General features: G+C 39.1%; 1 protein-coding gene across 1 annotated transcript in view; it reads right to left on the bottom strand.

Annotated features, from left to right (window-relative positions):
• Positions 1–369: 369 nt before the first annotated feature.
• Positions 370–22,597, bottom strand: part of LOC110451477 (3-oxoacyl-[acyl-carrier-protein] reductase FabG-like) — a 22,970-nt gene continuing 742 nt past the window's right edge. The window contains exons 2-9 of the mRNA XM_021499516.1: positions 22,341–22,480; positions 18,408–18,500; positions 13,582–13,720; positions 11,371–11,411; positions 7,392–7,461; positions 7,221–7,257; positions 5,421–5,484; positions 370–1,978 (exon numbers count right to left, since the gene is read on the bottom strand). Coding sequence (XP_021355191.1) covers positions 1,820–1,978; positions 5,421–5,484; positions 7,221–7,257; positions 7,392–7,461; positions 11,371–11,411; positions 13,582–13,720; positions 18,408–18,500; positions 22,341–22,480 — 743 coding nt within the window. The 3' untranslated portion in view covers positions 370–1,819. The remainder of the gene's footprint in view (positions 1,979–5,420; positions 5,485–7,220; positions 7,258–7,391; positions 7,462–11,370; positions 11,412–13,581; positions 13,721–18,407; positions 18,501–22,340; positions 22,481–22,597) is intronic.

Here is a 22,597-nt window from a genome sequence, read left to right as displayed (position 1 = left end):
CCTAGGGTATGAGTTCTCTGTCACCCCTAGGGTATGAGTTCTCTGTCACCCCTAGGGTATGAGTTCTCTGTCACCCCTAGGGTATGAGTTCTCTGTCATCCCTAGGGTATGATTTATCTGTCACCCCCTAGGATATGAGTTATCTGTCACCCCTAGGGTATGAATTCTCTGTCACCCCTAGGGTATGAGTTCTCTGTCACTCCTAGGGTATGAGTTCTCTGTCACCCCTAGGGTATGAGTTCTCTGTCACCCCTAGGATATGAGTTCTCTGTCATCCCTAGGGTATGATTTATCTGTCACCCCCTAGGATATGAGTTCTCTGTCACCCCTAGGGTATGAGTTCTCTGTCACCCCTAGGGTATGATTTCTCTGTCACTCCTAGGGTATGATTTCTCTGTCACCAGCTAAGGTATGATGTCTCTGTCACCCCTAGGGTATGATTTCTCTGTCACCCCTAGGGTATGAATTATCTGTCACCAGCTAAGGTATGATGTCTCTGTCACTCCTAGGGTATGATTTATCTGTCACCCCATAGGGTATGATTTCTCTGTCACCCCTAGGGTTTGAATTATCTGTCACCAGCTAAGGTATGATGTCTCTGTCACCCCTAGGGTATGATTTATCTGTCACTCCTAGGGTATGATTTTTCTGTCACCAGCTAAGGTATGATGTCTCTGTCACTCCTAGGGTATGAGTTCTCTGTCACCCCTAGGGTATGAGTTATCTGTCACTCCTAGGGTATGGTTTCCCTATCAATTCAATTCCATTCAAGTTTATTCCGGGGGCCTTACGACCCCTAAGGTATGACAGATTGCACGCAGAAACTATGACGTCACGGGAGCACGGGTGTGACGTCATAATCATATTTTGACGGGAGATGTCATGTGCAAACCAGAATAAAATAAATATTACAAATGCTGAACACTGTTATTTTATATACATGGTATTGGAATGATTGGAGAAAGAATATTCATCCCCTACCTTGAAAGTGTAACAGAGACATCTCCAACAATCGGGATAGACAACCAAATAAATCACCCCTTCGGTTGGAGATTTCTCTGTCACACCCTCAAGGTATGTGGAGATTTCTCTGTCACACCCTCAAGGTATGTGGAGCTTCTGTTAATCAATACGTGGATAGAAATCACAATGATGCTTGCATTCAAACTTCATATTACAGGATCGCAATGCTTTTAGATGACAAGTACGGGCATTATTGAATGTCAACTAGTTCATGTGTAATGTACCTTTTATCAGTTTGTACATTACCGAATTACTGAAAGCAGTTATTTACTTACAATCTTCTATGACATAATAAAAAACATAATAATATGGCGACAGCAAAAGTCAATTATAACGCAGTATATAGCCCTTCTATTGTGACGTCATAAAAATGATGACAACAACCATACGGCAAAATATTTATAGCGCTATGTTTGAGATTAGATTATTTATAAAGTGGCATGTAGATCTAATGCTCGAGTCCTAGCTATTTATAGGTCACAACATGTAGACGGCATCGAACAAAGACTCGCCATGCGTAATCATGAAAACAGACGTAATCGAACTAGGACTTATGTTTGTAACACGCATAAAAGAAAAAACAAACATTTATAAAAAGAGAGGAGTTTAGTTTTCGTTTGTGTTTTTTTTTTTTTTATTAAATTGCGTTGTGTTCTATTGGATCACATCAAAGTCCTGGTGAATGGTGCAACAGTATGGATACATTAAGTTGTCATAGGTTTATGCTGACTGCAATCCCCTGATCTGCCGTGCAGCATTGATGTCTCCAAGCTCTTAGTGAGTTGTCACGTGGTTTCTAACATGGCGAAAACACGTGACGTCCTCCGTCCACAAATAACAGCTGACCAGTAATAAATGAAGAGTCATTGGATGCAAGGAACTGAATCGCTTTGGCAACCTCTTCGGGGTCGCCAGCACCACCTAGTGGCTGAAGAGTTTTCTGGCGCTCAATGTACTGAAACAAACGGTGAATTATACATCAATTACGATGGAGTGAATGGTTAATGGCATATAACAGTATATCAAACGGTATATAGGGTTCTAACCGAGGACTGATCACACACGTTATATAGGGTTCTAGCCGAGGACTGATCACACACGTTATATAGAGGGTTCTAACCGAGGACTGATCACACACGTTATTTAGGGCTATAACCGAGGACTGATCACACACGGTTCATATGGTTCTAACCGAAGTCTGATCGCACACGCTATATAGGGTTCTAACCGAGGACTGATCACGCACGTTATATAGGGAGATAACCGAGGACTGATCACACACGGTTCATAGAGTTCTAACCGAGGACTGATCACACACGCTATATAGGGTTCTAACCGAGGACTGATCACGCACGTTATATAGGGAGATAACCGAGGACTGATCACACACGGTTCATAGAGTTCTAACCGAGGACTGATCACACACGTTATACAGGGTTATAACCGAGGACTGATCACGCACGTTATATAGGGTTATAACCGAGGACTGATCACACACGGTTCATATGGTTCTAACCGAGGACTGATCGCACACGCTATATAGAGTTCTAACCGAGGACTAATCACACACGTTATATAGGGCTATAACCGAGGACTGATCACACACATTATATAGGGTTCTAACCGAGGACTGATCACACACATTATATAGGGTTATAACCGAGGAGTGATCACCCACGGTTCATATGGTTCTAACCGAGGACTGATCACACACATTATATAGGGTTATAACCGAGGAGTGATCACCCACGGTTCATATGGTTCTAACCGAGGACTGATCACACACATTATATAGGGTTCTAACCGAGGACTGATGACACACATTATATAGGGTTATAACCGAGGACTGATCACACACATTATATAGGGTTATAACCGAGGACTGATCACACACGGCTCATAGGGTTCTAACTGAGGACTGATCACACACGTTATATAGGGTTATAACCTAGGACTGATCACGCCCGTTATAAAGGGTTACAACCGAGGACTGATCCCACACATTATATAGGGTTCTAGCCGAGGACTGATCTCACACGTTATATAGGGCTATAACCTAGGACTGATCACACAGTTATAACCGAGGACTGATGACACACATTATATAGGGTTCTAGCCGAGGACTGATCTCACACGTTATATAGGGGTATAACCTAGGACTGATCACACACCTCATATAGGGTTATAACCCTATATAATGAGCGTGATCAGTCCACGGTTATAACCCTTTATAACGTGTGTGATCACACACATTATATAGGGTTATAACCGAGGACTTATCACACACGCTACATATGGTTCTAACCGAGGACTGATCACACACGTTATATAGGGTTATAACCTAGGACTGATCACACACGTTATAAAGGGTTATAACCGTGGACTGATCACACACGTTATAAAGGGTTATAACCGAGGACTGATCACACACGTTATATAGGCTTATAACCGAGGACTGATCACACACGTTACATAGGGTTATAACCGCGGACTGATCACACAAGTTATATAGGGTTATAACCGAGGACTGATCACACACGTTACATAGGGTTATAACCGCGGACTGATCACACACGTTATATAGGGTTATAACCGAGGACGGATCACACACGTTATATAAGATTATAACCGAGGACTAATCACACACGTTACATACGGTTCTAACCGAGGACTGAGCTTTTGTTTTGTTGCTAACGTGGCCTTATAAAGGAAACTGAGCATGTATACAAATACTGGAGGCTCAATCCCAAACATCAGCAATCTAATACACAATCAGTATGGTATTGCCCTTCATTTCAAATATATGCTTTTGCATATTCATCATTTACAGTTGAAGTCACCTAATGACAGGACCTTACGTTAACGATTCCATTATAAAAAGATATCTATTCTCTTATGATTTCTTTTGTTTAGTTCTAAATACCTATAACATCGATTAAACTACGAAGATGATGTCTAAAACACCAACCTGAATATCCTACAATGAAGCTTTAACTAGCCCGGAATAACACCGGCCTAACTAAAATGCCCCTAAACACAAGTGACTAGTGTATATACATTATACATGGCTTATGTTAGCTAGATAGGTCACTATTTCAAAAACTTTATATTATTTTATTATAGATATATATGTAATTAATAAGTGTGATTATTATCTCATCAATTGTTGCCATGTCTGTGAGATGTACGATTGACGGGAAACGGTGCTGATAACATACATTTGTGCCGTACTTTATTGGTCAAGATAATCAGACATGATTAAATCAAATATAACTTTGTCGAAAAAAAACCGTTAAAAATAAAAGGTTAAAGAGCCTTAAATTTCATGAATTAATCAAATGAACAAAAAGACATTGCAAGAAATGCATGTACTTATATTATAGCAATTTGTGCAGAGACACGATGAATATAATTCGACTACTGTGAATGAACCAATTGGGCGACTTAACATTTAATATGCTATTTTTTAAGTGTGTCTAATGTACACAGCACTGTCAAAAGACTTGCATAAACAAAGTGATTTCAAGATGGCGTCTGTGTAGCCATATTGAATCTCGAATTGGCACGAACATAACTACAATGTACAATCCCATGCATTCATTATACTCTAAGTTTATAAGTTTATTCATATATTGATTCGATGGAATTAGAGCTTAGATTCAAAATGAATGTTTCATATTAAGCGGGGAAAAAAGGATTTTTGGTTGGAAGCTCATACAAAACATCTGTACTACGATTGTTGTCAATCGTTGCAGTTGTTCTTTCAGGAAATCGGTATTTTTTCTCCTTATAAGATGCCAGGTCGGACATCTTAGTTTTTCGGATTTGCAAGGGCAGTATCGCTACTTGGTAGTAACCTCATGAAATTCACTATACCGAGTTTTGAGTCTATTGATGTACTCGTTATTGAGAAGTCGATATTATCGTTCAATGAAATACCAAGGCGGTAATCTTCGAGTTTGATCGGCAGGAAAAGTACCCACACTTGGTCGGATTAATAAAGGGCACACATGTACCAGGTTTTAAATCAATAATGTTGTCGAATCAATTAATCTGATATACTTCTAAGTATCTTTTCTGCATGAGATTTTAACATAGGAAATATACAATATATATACTAAAACAATTGAACGTTCACAAACTAATGTTGACCAGTCGGCCACATTTTCTTTACTTTTCCGAAGAATCTGTCACGCATATGTTCCATCATATCAACCAGCGCTTCCTGTACAGAAAGAGCCAGTTCTACCTTCTCAGAAATACCCGTTCTGGAAATATGTCGACACTTGTTGTTTTTATTGCACGTCATCATTTATTTGTTTGACACACATGTACTGTAGCAATTGCACAGCCATCAGATCCAAATAAAGTATTTTGAAAGAGTTTTGCGAGATTACCTTCTCATATTTGTCATCAGCCATACCCGCATTCTTCTGGAAGTTGGTAACGATCACCCCGGGACTACAACACAAATAAAACCACGGGATTAATGCTGTGTTAACACACACATTCATACACCAATAACACACGATCACCTCGGGACTACAACACAAATAAAACCTCGGAATTAATGCTGTGTTAACACACACATTCATACACCAATATCACCGATCACCCCGGGACTACAACAAAAATAAAACCTCGAGATTAATGCTGTGTTAACACACACATTCATACAACAATATCACCCGATCACCCCGGGACTACAACACAAATAAAACCTCGGGATTAATGCTGTGTTAACACACACATTCATACAACAATATCACCCGATCACCCCGGGACTACAACACAAATAAAACCTCGAGATTAATGCTGTATTAACATACACATTCATACACCAATATCACCCGATCCCCCCGGGACTACATAAATAAACAAAACCTCGAGATTAATGCTGTGTTAACACTCACATTCATACACCAATATCACCCGATCACCCCGGGACTACAACACAAATAAAATCTCGGGAATAATGCTGTGTTAACACACACATTCATACTCAATAGTAACAAACAGTTACATTGGCTTGAAAATTTATGTTATCGCCGTTTGTAATGTCGCTTTTGATTGACTGATACAGCGGCGTAATAATTTCTAAGAGAAAAGAGTCCATCAATAAAAGTGGATTTCCACAGGGATTGTGTATAGTAGATTAGATTATAAGAATTAACTTGAATATATTTTTTATGTCATGGAGCTATAACACACAAAAAACCGGAGTGTACTCTCATTATAAACCGCCACGCGGATTATTTAGAGTACACGCCATTTTTTTGTGTGTGTCTCCATAACATAAAAATATATTCAAGTTAATCCTTAAATATCACCCGAAAATAGCAAATGTAAATTAACATTTAAGTTAATGACTAGACTTACAAAAACCAGAATGCAACTCATGTTACAAGAAAGCTTTATTAAATATTATGTATGTATATTACAGTATTATTGAGACTTTATACGCATGTCAGAGTTTTTTATGGGTACAGAAAAATGACAGAACCTTAAAACTATTAGTATTTAGGGAAAATATCACTCCGCCCAAACGTTTGAACTTCAATTCCAAAAAAGTTGATCAAAGATACGAGGACACGCACGTCCGTGCGCAATAAAATAATTGGATACCAGAATGGTCACTTAACACGGCAAACAATCAATGTGAACGTTATGGGGAAACAGAGACCATGTCGATTAAGGCGAAGATCCAAATGAAAGGCCATCTATCCATCCATTACACACAAGGAGAAACCACCCTGCAGAATTATCGCGACCATGTTATAGCGATTGTCATTAAATCCACAATAACGCTCCGAGTTATCCTCATACACCCTACTAGCAAAACAAGCGAAGAAAACGTCTCAAAATGCGTTTAGTGATGAAAGACTGCGACGCATAGTATACCGATGTTAGAGATAGGAAGAGACCCAAACTGAAGATGAAGGAGGCCCTTTTGATAAGCAGTAAATGTGTTAGTATTGAGACTAAAAGACCACAGATTCCCTCATAATCATGACCAGATACTGGTGCCGATTTTACTATTCAATAGCTATCTAGTACATTCTTAGCACTCAGGTATACGTATCGCACTAGTCATCAAAACGTCACAAACGAACAATTCACTGGTTGTGCTTTATGACCTATATACAGTTTGTTTCGATTAAATCAAAGACAATACATTGCCATTTGACTATACTTACTTGACGGAGTTTACGCGGACTTTCTTTTCCGCGAGATCTGTAACAAAAATAAATTAGTCAGATATCAGATAGTTATACTGACGTTATTTTACAGCGAGAGAAAGTTATCAAATGCTGACGGATACCTGCGACTAAGGCACGGGTAATATGACTGTACCAACTGTTACTTACCAACAGCTAAGGTCCTGGTGAGATGATCAAGTCCTGCCTTGGCCATGCAGTAGGCAATGGCGGTGGGGAACTGTGGAAACAACGCTTAATATGATCAAAGGGAGGTAAGTCTCATCCAATTCGCCAAGTTATGAAATATAATATTTGGTAAGACAATCGACTTTCATGTTTGCACTTTCCTGTGAAACGTTCTCATGGTAATGAGTGAGTAAATAAGACTTGCTGAATGTAAGATCCTTCCAGTTTCATGGAGTGTAAGGAATGACATTAGATTTGCTGACTTTGCCTTTAAAAGATTTCTTAATAAAGCACTCGCCGCATAATTACAGAGATTATGAGTATCATCATGATTGCACCACGTTTTACTTTATATTTATGAAGAATAGGAAACAAACCTCTACTAATTAAGACTAATTCTTTTTTGGCCTACTGTATGTATTACCAAATTGTATAGGAACAATCATGTGTACGTCTTACGTTCATCTGTCAAGAAACAAAAATGTTAGACTGTGATGTTGGCTACATTGGTTGCCACAGTAACCGCTTCGAGTAGTGGTACGGCTCATTATGTACACACTTTACTCATTGTCATCGAGGTTTTCCGTAACCTTGGTGGTCACAGTAACCTCTTCGAGTAGTGGTACGGCTCATTATGTACACACTTTACTCATTGTCATCGAGGTTTTCCGTAACCTTGGTGGTCACAGTAACCTCTTCGAGTAGTGGTACGGCTCATTATATACACACTTTACTCATTGTCATCGAGGTTTTCCGTAACCTTGGTGGTCACAGTAACCTCTTCGAGTAGTGGTACGGCTCATTATATACACACTTTACTCATTGTCATCGAGGTTTTCCGTAACCTTGGTGGTCACAGTAACCTCTTCGAGTAGTGGTACGGCTCATTATATACATACTTTACTCATTGTCATCGAGGTTTTCCGTAACCTTGGTGGTCACAGTAACCTCTTCGAGTAGTGGTACGGCTCATTATATACACACTTTACTCATTGTCATCGAGGTTTTCCGTAACCTTGGTGGTCACAGTAACCTCTTCGAGTAGTGGTACGGCTCATTATATACACACTTTACTCATTGTCATCGAGGTTTTCCGTAACCTTGGTGGTCACAGTAACCTCTTCGAGTAGTGGTACGGCTCATTATATACATACTTTACTCATTGTCATCGAGGTTTTCCGTAACCTTGGTGGTCACAGTAACCTATTCGAGTAGTGGTACGGCTCATTATATACATACTTTACTCATTGTCATCGAGGTTTTCCGTAACATTGGTGGTCACAGTAACCTATTCGAGCAGTGGTACGGCTCATTATATACACACTTTACTCATTGTCCTCGAGGTTTACGTTACCTTGGTGGTCACAGTAACCTATTCGAGCAGTGGTACGGCTCATTATTTACACACTTTACTCCTTGTCCTCGAGGTTTACGTTACCTTGGTGGTCACAGTAACCTCTTCGAGTAGTGGTACGGCTCATTATATACACACTTTACTCATTGTCATCGAGGTTTTCCGTAACCTTGGTGGTCACAGTAACCTATTCGAGTAATGGTACGACTCATTATATACACACTTTACTCATTGTTAATTTTAATTTAACCAGTACTCTCCTCATTTTTTGAATTTATATAGTTACTGATTCAACGGTAGTTGATATTCAATCTGTTTCGCCCCTAGTATCACTAATGATTCATAGTGGGACGAGACAGCTGTATGGTACAGTGTAATCACCTCCTTGTCAACAGAGATCCTATATGATGTTTGCTCAATAAAAGGAAAAGCCGAGAATATACTTTTTTCGTTGAAGAAGAGACAATGTTTATATTTTTGTTGAGTTCTACAAAAAACGAGGGCAAGGCTAACTTGTCAACGGATAGTACGGGCTAAAATATCTTTGTTCATGAAGAGGAGTGGAAGCTATCGTACATCTGTTAACATATACGGTAAGGTGGAAAGAGTAGGACTGTTGACAATGAGAACTATCATCTAGGTACCTATGTATAGAGCACGGACTGTGTCCTCGTTTGTTTACAGAGATAGGGACGAGAATGTACTCTGTTTAGGAAGTAAGAATTACATTGGGGTTGTTAATTTTTGAATACGTTTTGTGAATTTACAGCCTGAGGGGAGAAATACAAATAAAAGGGATTTGACCTGTTTGTTTGTTTGTTTGTTGGGCATGGTATCTGGTTAATAAGAGCTAAGCTCACGGGTGCCGAAGGCACCCGTGCGAAACTCTTTACCGATAACATGTGCGTGTAAATAGATCTGATCCAACCAAACTGATTCCATCACTGAATCGTACAGCTACAGCATAGAAACTTTTTCGTACTTCCGGTGACCTCTTCCGGTTTCATGGAGCCCGTAAATATGCCTAATCGAATAATAGAGCGACATGTTACGTAGCACAGAAATTATGTATTCGAAACTACGATTTTTTCAAAAAATATTGACCATATTCAAAATAATATTGACCATATTCAGAACACTGAGCGAGTTTATTTCCACGATTTCTTTACTTTTCTTCCGAATCGAGAAAATGAGTTAGCATGGTCATCAAAAAGCTTACATTAATGTAGTCTCGTTCAACCAGACTCTTACCGTCTGGGGTTGAACGAAACAAAAATTAATGTCACAAACACATAGCGTCGAAGGGTGCGTAATAATGTGATTATATTGTAAATTTGGGCAAGCAATAAATAATGTGATACTAACATCTTTCTTAACATACAATTTTCCGTCTGTTCACACAATCGACCGTAACACACGGATGTCATCCCCTACTAGGACGGAAATACCCGAGTATGTACGAAGCAGGGTCAGGGTCACTGAAGAGGTCGCTTGATTCTCATTGGATAATAAAAGGTCAGATCATTGATGAGGTCAAATTTCACGGGTCGTCTGCTGCAGTTGTACACAGATACACATGTGCAAAGGAATCACCGGCAGCTTTCAACGGGAAACGTAAGGTTTTTNGTTTCTAACATGTTAAACATATTGTTGTTCGGAATAAAATACAAATACATGCTTCATGGATTGGCATATATCAGCTCAAACCATTTGTTTTTAACATTCTGCCTACAACTCACATTATCATATTTTCCCTATGAAAATCTTTTTTTCTTTTAAATTACATCTGTTTCTTTTAAACTTATGGATAAAATTGATAATACATATTATTTTTATAATGAACATACATTATTACAGGGAGGGGATATATATACTAACTGGTATTCCTGGAATTTACTTTCAATTCATGGTCTAGTAGTACTGTACATACCAGTCAACTTCAAAATAACATNTAATGGTACATTTTATAATTGCATGCAACTGATTCGAGAGGCAGAGGTCTGCAATGCTACCAAGAAAGGTATCATCCACATTGGAATGTCGCATANAATGATATTGCCCAGCAACTGAACAGATTCCATTATTTTTATAAACCCAAGCACAGGTAAGACATTTTTTATGTATTAAAATGTATGTAATGATTCAAAAATTAAATGTATTGAAACAAATGGACAGTACGAACTTCGCTCTCTCCAGGCCATGCCTGAGTCATATTAATTTGGGAAGTTTAGGAAACAACTTATATATGTTGATGCAAATTAGGGTCAATAGTCTGTTATTTCAGGGAGAAAGTTGATGTTTAAAGTTGTTTACTTAGACTATATACTCTGTCACACCAGAGCTATTAGTGTATATAAGGTGACACGAAGTACTTGTATATCACCGGAATTATCAATGCATATTCCGTCTTTGCGTATTGCAGAGTTATCTTCTCTTGGGAGCAGCTATTGATTGTTACGTCATTGGTCTGTGTGAGAAAATTACGTCGTTTTCTCAAAAATTGATGACGTTATTCTCACAAACAAGTGACGTAACAATCAATACCTGCTCCCAAGAGAAGATAACTCTGCAATACGCAAAGACGGAATAGAGCAGGATCAGACTTACCGCTTTGGTGGACGATATACTAGATACGTTGACGATGTTACCTGGGAAGTGAACGAGTGTAATTACTATATTTAAAACAAATAAAGTATATAGTAGTCTTTTACAATTAATGAAATATATAGTAGTCTTTTAAAATTAATGAAATATATAGATAAGATGTCTGTTACAATTAATGAAATATATAGAAGACTGTTACAATCAGTAACCTAGGGATGTAGTCCTTGCAAGTAGGGCGTAAGAATTGTACCTGCTGCCCCCATTGCATGATCTTAAGAGGCGACTAAATTTGGGATCTTATCTTTTCTCTTCTTTCTAAACATTTTTTTTCTTCCTAATGTCTCCCTTTACAATGCCTCACTTTTGGCCTTTAGTTGAGTGTTCGCTCCTGTGAGGAAGGCTTTGAGTTCTGTCCCCTGCCCGAGACAATTTAAGAGTGGGACGACTGGTTCGCCCGTTGTCAGTATAATGTGACCGGGTGGGGTGTCCTGCTGGTTGTCTTCGGCAGCATATTTCAGTGAGGTAGCACTATAAAGTCGGCATCAGTTCCGCGCTATCACAAGGAGACAAACACGAACATATCGCAGCCTCCCAAAACACACACGCATACACTACACGCATGCATCTTGCATACAGGGGAGGCCGTCATTAAATGATCATAGCTGTTTATAGGACGTTAAATAATACTAAACCAAACCAAACACTAGGGGTGTGGCCAGACCTCATGGTCAACTTTAATACCATGGCTATATTCATCTGCCCAGCAATGGTATATATGGCTAAAGGGTGGAGAACTCAACAGATTCAAATTGATAACTAAGGAAAACTGGGATTGGCCAGACTGCAAAGTCAATTGTACTATCTTTATTTTATGTTTCGCTTTGTGCTTAGCCATTGTTTACATGGTTATGGGATGGGAATTTCAACCGTTTAAAAGTAGTGACCAAGTGACTTAGTCTCCATGGGTGGGGCCAGACCCCGGAGCCATTCTGGTAGAATATGTGCATTTGAGTCTATATACTCAGCAACTATATATATGGTAATAGGTTGGGGATGCCATCGGCCCTCTGAGGGGTTAGTCCTTCAACTATCCTAATTTGAATCCCTACCACCTAATAATGGTTCTAACCAAATATGGTTGATATCCATATGGCCAAATTATCCCTTTTTGGCCCCTCATTCAGACCCTCCATTTGTACAATCCTGAATCCCCACCACCCAAGAATGATTTAAACCTAATATCATCGATATACAATCCTAAGTTCCAGAGAGGAAGTGTCTAAAATTAATATGACCAAATAGCCCTTTTTTGCCCGGCCCTTTACCTCCTTGGAGGTCAGCAACTCCATTTGTACAATTTTGAATCTCCATCACCTAACAATGATTCCAGCCAAATATGGCTGATATCTATCTCTTCGTTTTAGAGAAAAAGTGGTTTAATGCAATATGGCCAATCACACCCTTTTGGCCCCGCCATTCAGGGGCGGGGCGAGTCAGCCCCTCCATTTGTATAATTTATAACCTTGGAATAATTCCCGTCAAATTTGGTCAAATTCCAATCGGCTGTTATGAAGAAGAAGTCGTTTGAAGAAATTGTTGACGGACGAACGACGGATACCACGGTACGGCGTATTGAGCTTAGGTCCTTCGGACCAGGTGAGCTAAACAAACTAGAAATTATACTAATCTGCTACAAATAAAGCAGGAATGTTACTAGGCTGTTACAAATAACCTTTACGTTAACTTTATTTTACAATTAAACTTTATTGTTAGTACAGTAGTCTGTCACAAAAACCTTGAAATGTTACTAGTATATTACAGAAAAACTTAAAATGCAACTTACTTGTCTGTCACAAATAAACTAAAAATGTTACTAGTCTTTTCGAATAAACTAGGACTGTTGCTAGTCTGTGACAAATAAATTAGTCAACTAGAAATGTTACTAGTCTGTTACAAATATACCAGGAATGTTACTAGTCTGTTTCAGATAAATTAGAAAGTACTGTACTGTTTTCAGAAGAAAAAACAAACTTGAAATATAAACAAATGTTTGTCAAAGGTAAACTAGAAATGTGAATTAGTCTGTTAGAAATACACACCTACCTTTGCAATTGAAATAAGCATATCGTGTACAATTGTCCAGAGATGATGAAGGACAACCCCTGGAGTTTTACACGAGTTTCACCTGATGTTTGATGACGTGGGTAATCATACCTTGTGTTTTGATCAAATGCGGTATACACAGTTGACTGAGGTAGAAAGGCGCCCGTAAATTGGTCCTCACGGTCTGATCAAACATGTCTAAAGTCGTGTCCATGATTGACCGGTACACACTGCTTCCTGCGTTGTTAACCTACAAAAGAAGAGATTGGTCTCTCACATTGCTTGATAATATAGCTCGACCAATGTGTAACCTTTACAGAATTTGGGGCTAGGAGACAATATAACCCGACCAATGCGTAACCTTTACAGAAATTGGGGCTAGGAGACAATATAACTCGACCAATGTAAAAACTTTACAGAAATTGGGGCTTGGAGACAATATAACTCGACCAATATGTAACCTTTACAGAATTTGGGGCTAGGAGACAATATAACCCGACCAATATGTAACCTTTACAGAAATTGGGGCTAGGAGACAATATAACTCGACCAATGTGTAACCCTTACAGAATTTGGGGCTAGGAGACAATATAACTCGACCAATGTAAAAACTTTACAGAAATTGGGGCTTGGAGACAATATAACTCGACCAATGTGTAACCTTTACAGAAATTGGGGCTAGGAGACAATATAACTCGACCAATGTAAAACCTTTACAGAAATTGGGGCTTGGAGACAATATAACTCGACCAATGTGTAACCTTTACAGAATTTGGGGCTAGGAGACAATATAACCCGACCAATGTGTAACCTTTACAGAAATGGGGGCCAGAAGACAATATTACTTGACCAATGTGTAACCTTTACAGAAATTGGGGCTAGGAGACATTATAACTCGACCAATGTGTAACCTTTACAGAAATTGGGACTAGGAGACAATATAACTCGACCAATGTGTAACCTAAATTGGGGCTAGGAGACAATATAACTCGACCAATGGGTAACTTTACAGAAATTGGGGCTAGGAGACAATATAATTGGACGAATGGGTAACTTTACAGAAATTGGGGCTAGGAGACAATATAACTCGGCCAATGTGTAACCTTTACAGAAATGGGGGCTAGAAGACAATATAACTCGACCAATGTGTAACCTTTACAGAAATTGGGGCTAGCAGACAATATAACTCGACCAATGTGTAACCTTTACGGAAATTGGGGCTAGGAGACAATATAACTCGACCAATATGTACCCTTTACAGAATTTGGGGCTAGCAGACAATATAACGCGACCAATGTGTAACCTAGATTGGGGCTAGGAGACGATATAACTCGACCAATGGGTAACTTTACAGAAATTGGGACTAGGAGACAATATAACTCGCCCAATGTGTAACCTTTTCAGAATTTGGGGCTAGCAGACAATATAACGCGACCAATGTGTAACATTTACAGAAATTGGGACTAGGTGTCTATAAATCACGACCAATGTGTAACATTTACAGAAATTGGGACTAGGTGTCTATAAATCACGACCAATGTGTAACCCTTACAGAAATTGGGGCTAGTAGACAATATAACTCGTCCAATGTGTAACCTTTATAGAATTTGGGGCTAGGGGACAATATAACTCGACCAATATATAACCTTTACAGAAATGGGGGCTAGAAGACAATATCTCGTGACCAATGTGTAACCCTTACAGAAATTGGGGCTTGGAGACAATATAACTAGACCAATGTGTAACCCTTACAGAAATTGGGGCTAGGATACGATATAACTCGACCAAAGTGAAACCTTTATAGAAATTGGGACTAGGTGTCTATAAATCACGACCAATGTGTAACCTCTACAGAAATTGGGGCTAGCAGACAATATAACTCGCCCAATGTGTAACCTTTTCAGAATTTGGGGCTAGCAGACAATAAAACCCGACCAATGTGTAACATTTACAGAAATTGGGACTAGGAGACAATATACCTCGACCAATGTGTAGCCTTTACAGAAATTGTGGATAGGAGACAATATAACCCGACCAATGTGTAACATTTACAGAAATTGGGTCTAGGAGACAATATACCTCGACCAATGTGTATCCTTTACGGAAATTGGGCCTAGGAGACAATATACCACGACGAATGTGTAACCTAAATTGGGGCTAGGATACGATATAACTCGACCAATATATAACCTTTACAGAAATGGGGGCTGGAAGACAATATAACTCGACCACTGTGTAACCTTTACAGAAATGGGGGCTGGAAGACAATATAACTCGTCCAATGTGTAACCTTTATAGAATTTGGGGCTAGCAGACAATAAAACCCGACCAATGTGTAACCTTTACAAAAATTGGGGCTACGAGAAAATATAACTCGACCACTGTGTAACCTTTACATAATTTGGGGCTAGGAGACGATATAACTCGACCAAAGTGTAACCTTTACAGAAATGGGGGCTAGAAGACAATATCTCGTGACCAATGTGTAACCCTTACAGAAATTGGGGCTTGGAGACAATATAACTAGACCAATGTGTAACCTTTAAATAATTTGGGGCTAGGAGACAAAATAACTCGACCAAAGTGAAACCTTTATAGAAATTGGGGCTAGCAGACAATATAACTCGACCAGTGTGTAACCATTACAGAAATGGGGGCTAGAAGACAATATAACTCGTCCAATGTGTAACCTTTACGGAAATTGGGCCTAGGAGACAATATAATTCGACCAATGTGTAAGCTTTACAGAAATTGGGACTAGGTGTCTATAAATCACGACCAATGTGTAACCTTTAAATAATTTGGGGCTAGGAGACGATATAACTCGACCAAAGTGTAACCTTTACAGAAATGGGGGCTAGAAGACAATATAACTCGGCCAATATGTAACCTTTACATTGGGGCTTGGAGACAATATAACTTGACCAATGTGTACAGCTACAGAGATTCTGGCTATGTATAACATGATATCGGAGACAATATAACTTGACCAATGTGTAACCCTTACAGAAATTGGGGCTTGGAGACAATATAACTAGACCAATGTGTAACCCTTACAGAAATTGGGGCTAGTAGACAATATAACTCGTCCAATGCGTAACATTTACAGAAATTGGGGCTTGGAGACAATATAACTTGACCAATGTGTTACCTTTACAGAAATTTGGGCTAGGAGACAATAAAACTCGACCAATGTGTTACCTTTACAGAAATTGTGGATAGGAGACAATATAATTCGACCAATGTGTAAGCTTTACAGAAATTGGGTCTAGCAGACAATATAACTCGGCCAATGTGTAACCTTTAAATAATTTGGGGCTAGGAGACGATATAACTCGACCAATGCGCAACCTTTACAGAAATTTGGGCTAGGAGACAATTTTACTCGACCAATGTGTAGCCTTTACAGAAATTTGGGCTAGGAGACAATTTTACTCGACCAATGTGTTACCTTTACAGAAATTTGGGCTAGGAGACAATAAAACTCGACCAATGTGTTACCTTTACAGAAATTGGGGCTAGTAGACAATATAACTCGACCAGTGTGTAACCATTACAGAAATGGGGGCTAGAAGACAATATAACTCGCCCAATGTGTAACCTTTAAATAATTTGGGGCTAGGAGACATTAGAACTCGACCAATGTGCAACCGAGACAAAAATTGGGGCTAAGAGACAATAGAACTCGACCAATGTGTGACCTTTACAGAAATTTGGGCTAGGAGACAATATTACTTGACCAATGTGTACAGCTACAGAGATTTTGGCTATGTATAACATGATATCGGAGACAATATAAATCGACCAATGAGTAACCTTTACAAGGGTTGTAGCTATGTAACCTGATATTGGAGACAGTATCACTCGTATAGACATAGAACCACTTTTTTTTGTATATATTTACGAGGTTGACATCAGCCACGTGCCGAAACACTTGGTGAGATTGGCTGGAAGCGCAGTTTTTTCCCCCCCCCCCCCCCCGCCCTAATATAACCAGCCAATCAATACATGTTTCGGCACATGACTGACGTCAACCTCATGAATATGCAAAAAGTGGCCCTATGACTGGGAAATACTTTTAAACTCGGACATGGCGTCTGTTTTGAAGGAAATGGAGATCATGTCCGAGGAAGCAGAATCCATTTTACGTGCATGGAGGAGGTTTTTAAAAGAACAATTCTCCATCCTTACAACGGTACTAAGCATGTTTTGTACATTTACTAAAAATGTGGTTTTTGATGCCAGAAAGTTAGGTGAGGTCGACATTTTGAGCTTTTCTTCCTTCTCGTATATTATCATCATTTGGGTGGCATTTTTACCGAGAATTGATTTAAACTCCCACACGTGTAAAATTACTCTAAATACCTTAAGTTAAGTTCAAATCTAATTAGCATGCTCCTGTTGGTATAACGTGGTTTTGTACACGTAATTGTTCCTGGCTACGAATGATTACAGCTAGGTAGAACAACACATAATATTTATAAAACACAAGAATACATTATCTGGTGGACAGCACAGATTAATCGTCCAAACACACATTACTATTTTATTCTGGTTCCATTCAATCAGCAAACTAGATGAAAAATATCTATGAAAGCATTTTACTTATTGTAGATCATTGTTCCTTTAATAAAGAACATTGTTTCTTTAATGAAGAACATGGTTTCTTTAATGTAGAACACTGTTCCTTTAATGAAGAACATTGTTCCTTTAATGTAGAACAATGTTCCTTTAATAAAGAACAGTGTTACTTTAATGTAGAACACTGTTCCTTTAATGAAGAATATTGTTCCTTTAATGTAGAACACTGTTCCTTTAATGAAGAACATTGTTCCTTTAATGTAGAACATTGTCATTATAACGCTGTAACTTATCTTTGTTACTGTTATTAAATATATGGAATGAAGCAAATAAGATATAACACTGCCGCTACTGACCAGTACATCAATTTGTCCAAACTTGGAGAGAGTCTGATCCACAAGGTTCCGGAGGTCACTTTCCTTGTCTACGTCACATTGAACAACCAAAACCTGTAAAGAAATATCAGACGTTCAATATCCCTCTATACATAGACACAGTCAAACTTCGATGTTTCGGGACTTCGACTCACGAAAATTGAACATCGACCATCGATATCGTGCACATAAAGCAGATTGTGATTCTTATGTGACGAAACACAAGCTAAGCAATTTAATTTTAAAGTATAGATATACCTTGACAGAAATAACAATAGTTTGTTTTATCAACACACTGTGGTTTGCATTGTGATCTTATTAAATTTATTTTTTTCGTTTGTCAAATAACTTAACGAAGTCTGTACCCTGTGTTGATGTGGTCCATCACGTGCGCCATGAATTGCCGGGAGTGATTCCCGTTGGCCGTTTGTTTTCGAGAATTGTTTTTATATGACAATCGATTTTATTAAAAATCACAGAATTCAATTAATAACATCATCAACCAATGAACATACAGCTTATTGTCCCATGGCCCGAGACCTGAATTCCGCGAAGTGGACCATTTAAGTAAACCATTTTCTTTGACAAAAGCCTATGTTTACGATTGAAAAGCACTTCCGGTGAATGTATCTTACGGAATGTTCAGCATTATATTGATTATCACTTTGCGTCATAAATACGTAACACTGATGTTTTAAGAAACCAATACTGAATTTATCAGTGTCGGTTTATTACCGGGAAATAATTGATACCGGGTTGTGTCAGCATGGTCGCCAGTCCTTTTCACTGGGGACCGAAACATGTCCGTGAAGGTGTAAAAATGACCGCGGGACATTTCATTGATCTCATACAGGTACAGTTTTTACTTCGATTTATTAGTGGTAATTTAGACTGTGTTCATAGCGAACGGGCCTAGATTATACTTCGAAACAGCGAGAAATTCGACTCATAAAAGTTCGATTCATGAATAATATATTATTAGTGTTATATAAGGGAAAATATCCGGCCTTTGCCGTAAGTTTGACACATTGAGAAATTCGAATCTTTGAAGTTCGATTTATAGAGGTTTGACTGTAGATATCTTATATACACAGGACTTCTAACACCTCTATATAAGAGCTATATTACACCCATTACTTGCCCTGTCCTGTGTGTTATACGCAAACATCTCTATATAAGAGCTATATTACACCCATTACTTGCACTGTCCGGTGTGTTATACGCAGACATCTCTATAAAAGAGCTATATTACACCCATTACTTGCCCTGTCCGGTGTGTTATACGCAGACATCTCTATATAAGAGCTATATTACACCCATTACTTGCCCTGTCCTGTGTGTTATACGCAAACATCTCTATATAAGAGCTATATTGCACCCATTACTTGCCCTGTCCGGTGTGTTATACGCAAACATCTCTATATAAGAGCTATATTACACCCATTACTTGCCCTGTCCAGTGTGTTATACGCTAACATCTCTATATAAGAGCTATATTACACCCATTACTTGCCCTGTCCGGTGTGTTATACGCAGACATCTCTATATAAGAGCTGTATTACACCCATTACTTGCCCTGTCCGGTGACATCTCTATATAAGAGCTGTATTACACCCATTACTTGCCCTGTCCGGTGACACCTCTATATAAGAGCTGTATCACACCCATTTATTGCCCTGTCCGGTGTGTTATACGCAGACATCTCTATATAAGAGCTATATTACACCCATTACTTGCCCTGTCCGGTGTGTTATACGCACACATCTCTATATAAGAGCTGTATTGAGGAGAATCAACTGGCAGTTATAACTGTGGGACACAAATTATTTAGCAAATATAAGTGATGTACATTTCTGTTATTGTTTACAATTGTTAAGTGTCTTCTTAAACACCAAAATGTATCATTATGTATGGATGTGTTAAACCATGGTGATTATCTGATATTATAACACGTTATAACAAGAGTCAGTAAATATGAATTTTAAAACACTGAGGTGCGTATTTCACGCTTTTAAAACAATATCTCGTCAAAAGGCTCGGTGCAGACGACTTTGTTTCTCTGGATGATCTGAAAGCGCAAGATCTGACAAATGCGAATCAAACCTTAGTAGTGCACCTATATAAGGCGTTCGGACAGGAAGCGCCATTACCACCAATGTATACCATACATAGACACACGTTGTTTGTTTTTGAAAAGAGAGGGTACGAGGATGTGCTACAGAATCTGCCCTGGAACAAGTACATCAAAGGATGTGTCTGCAAGGCGACATTGACCACTGGCTTCCTCAGTACTCCACGAATAAAGGGCAACATCATGCAGCATCATTTTCCGATCTACACCACGCCACCATTGTTGCATCACATATAATAAAAGTCCTAGCGACGTGCAACCATTGTAAGATTAAACGAAGACCATTAGAAAGGGACAAGTTAAACTGAGTAAATGTAACGTTCTCAAAGTGAGAATCCGGGAAGTGGTAGTGAACGAGCCAATGAATTGATAAAGATAGTCATCAATTAACGATTTCATTACACATTCTTTGTTTTATATTGTACACACAAAATTACATCCATTATTTGACCTGTCCGGTGTGTTGTACACACAAAATTACACCCATTACTTGCCTTGTCCGGTGTGTTTTACACACATAATTACACCCATTACTTGCCCTGTCCAGTGTGTTGTACACACATAATTACACCCCTTACTTGCCCTGTCCGGTGTGTTGTACACACATAACTACACCCATTACTTGCCCTTGTCCGGTGTGTGGTACACACATAATTACACCCATTACTTGACCTGTCCGATGTGTTGTACACACATAATTACACCCATTACCTACTCTGTCCGGTGTGTTGTACACACATAATTACACCCATTATCTGCCCTGTCCGGTGTGTTGTACACACATAATTTCACCCATTACCTGCCCTGTCCGGTGTGTTGTACACACCTAATTACACCCATTACTTGCCCTTGTCCGGTGTGTGGTACACACATAATTACACCCATTACTTGACCTGTACGGTGAGTTGTACATGCATAATTACACCCATTACTTGCCTTTTCCGGTGTGTTGTACACACATAATTACACCCATTTCTTGCCCTTGTCCGGTGTGTTGTACACACATAATTACACCATTACTTGCCTTGTCCGGTGTGTTGTACACACATAATTACACTCATTACTTGCCCTGTCCGGTGGGTTGTACACACATAATTACACCCATTACTTGACCTGTACGATGTGTTGTACACACATAATTGCACCCATTACTTGACCTGTACGATGTGTTGTTCACACATAATTACTCCCATTACCTGCCCTGTACGGTGTGTTGTACACACATAATTACACCCATTATCTGCCCTGTCCGGTGTGTTGTACACACATAATCACACCCATTACTTGCCCTGTCCGTTGTGTTGTACATTCATAATTACACCCATTACTTGCCTTGTCCGGTGTGTTGTACACACATAATCACACCCATTACTTGCCCTGTCCGTTGTGTTGTACATTCATAATTACACCCATTACTTGCCCTGTCCCTATATAAGAGCTATATTACACCCATTACTTGCCCTGTCCGGTGTGTTATACGCACACATCTCTATATAAGAGCTGTATTACACCCATTACTTGCCCTGTCCGGTGTGTTATACGCACACATCTCTATATAAGAGCTGTATTACACCCATTACTTGCCCTGTCCGGTGACATCTCTATATAAGAGCTATATTACACCCATTACTTGCCCGGTCCGGTGTGTTATACGCTAACATCTCTATATAAGAGCTATATTACACCCATTACTTGCCCTGTCCGGTGTGTTGTACACACATAATTACACCCATTACTTGCCCTGTCCGTTGTGTTGTACATTCATAATTACACCCATTACTTGCCCTGTCCGGTGAGAGTCCTTTATCTTGGCACTGCTTGGCTACCTTGTCTAAGTTGTTTACATTGCGAGAGGTCAGCACCAACTTAGGGTTATATTGGGACAATAGCACACATGTGCTAGCACCAATACCGGAACTGGCACCTGATAAAACGAATCAGTTAAATTTTCATTAATATGAATTTGACATACATTAGTTAACTACACTATAAATCGGTATACCATTGATATAGTCAGTGTATATTCAGTTATGTATAACAT

The sequence above is a fragment of the Mizuhopecten yessoensis genome, unplaced genomic scaffold (assembly GCF_002113885.1).
Source record: "Mizuhopecten yessoensis strain PY_sf001 unplaced genomic scaffold, ASM211388v2 scaffold6063, whole genome shotgun sequence".
NCBI lineage: Eukaryota > Metazoa > Mollusca > Bivalvia > Pectinida > Pectinidae > Mizuhopecten > Mizuhopecten yessoensis.
Note: the sequence above shows the minus strand (reverse complement) of the source record. Positions and strands in the feature narration are given on the sequence as shown.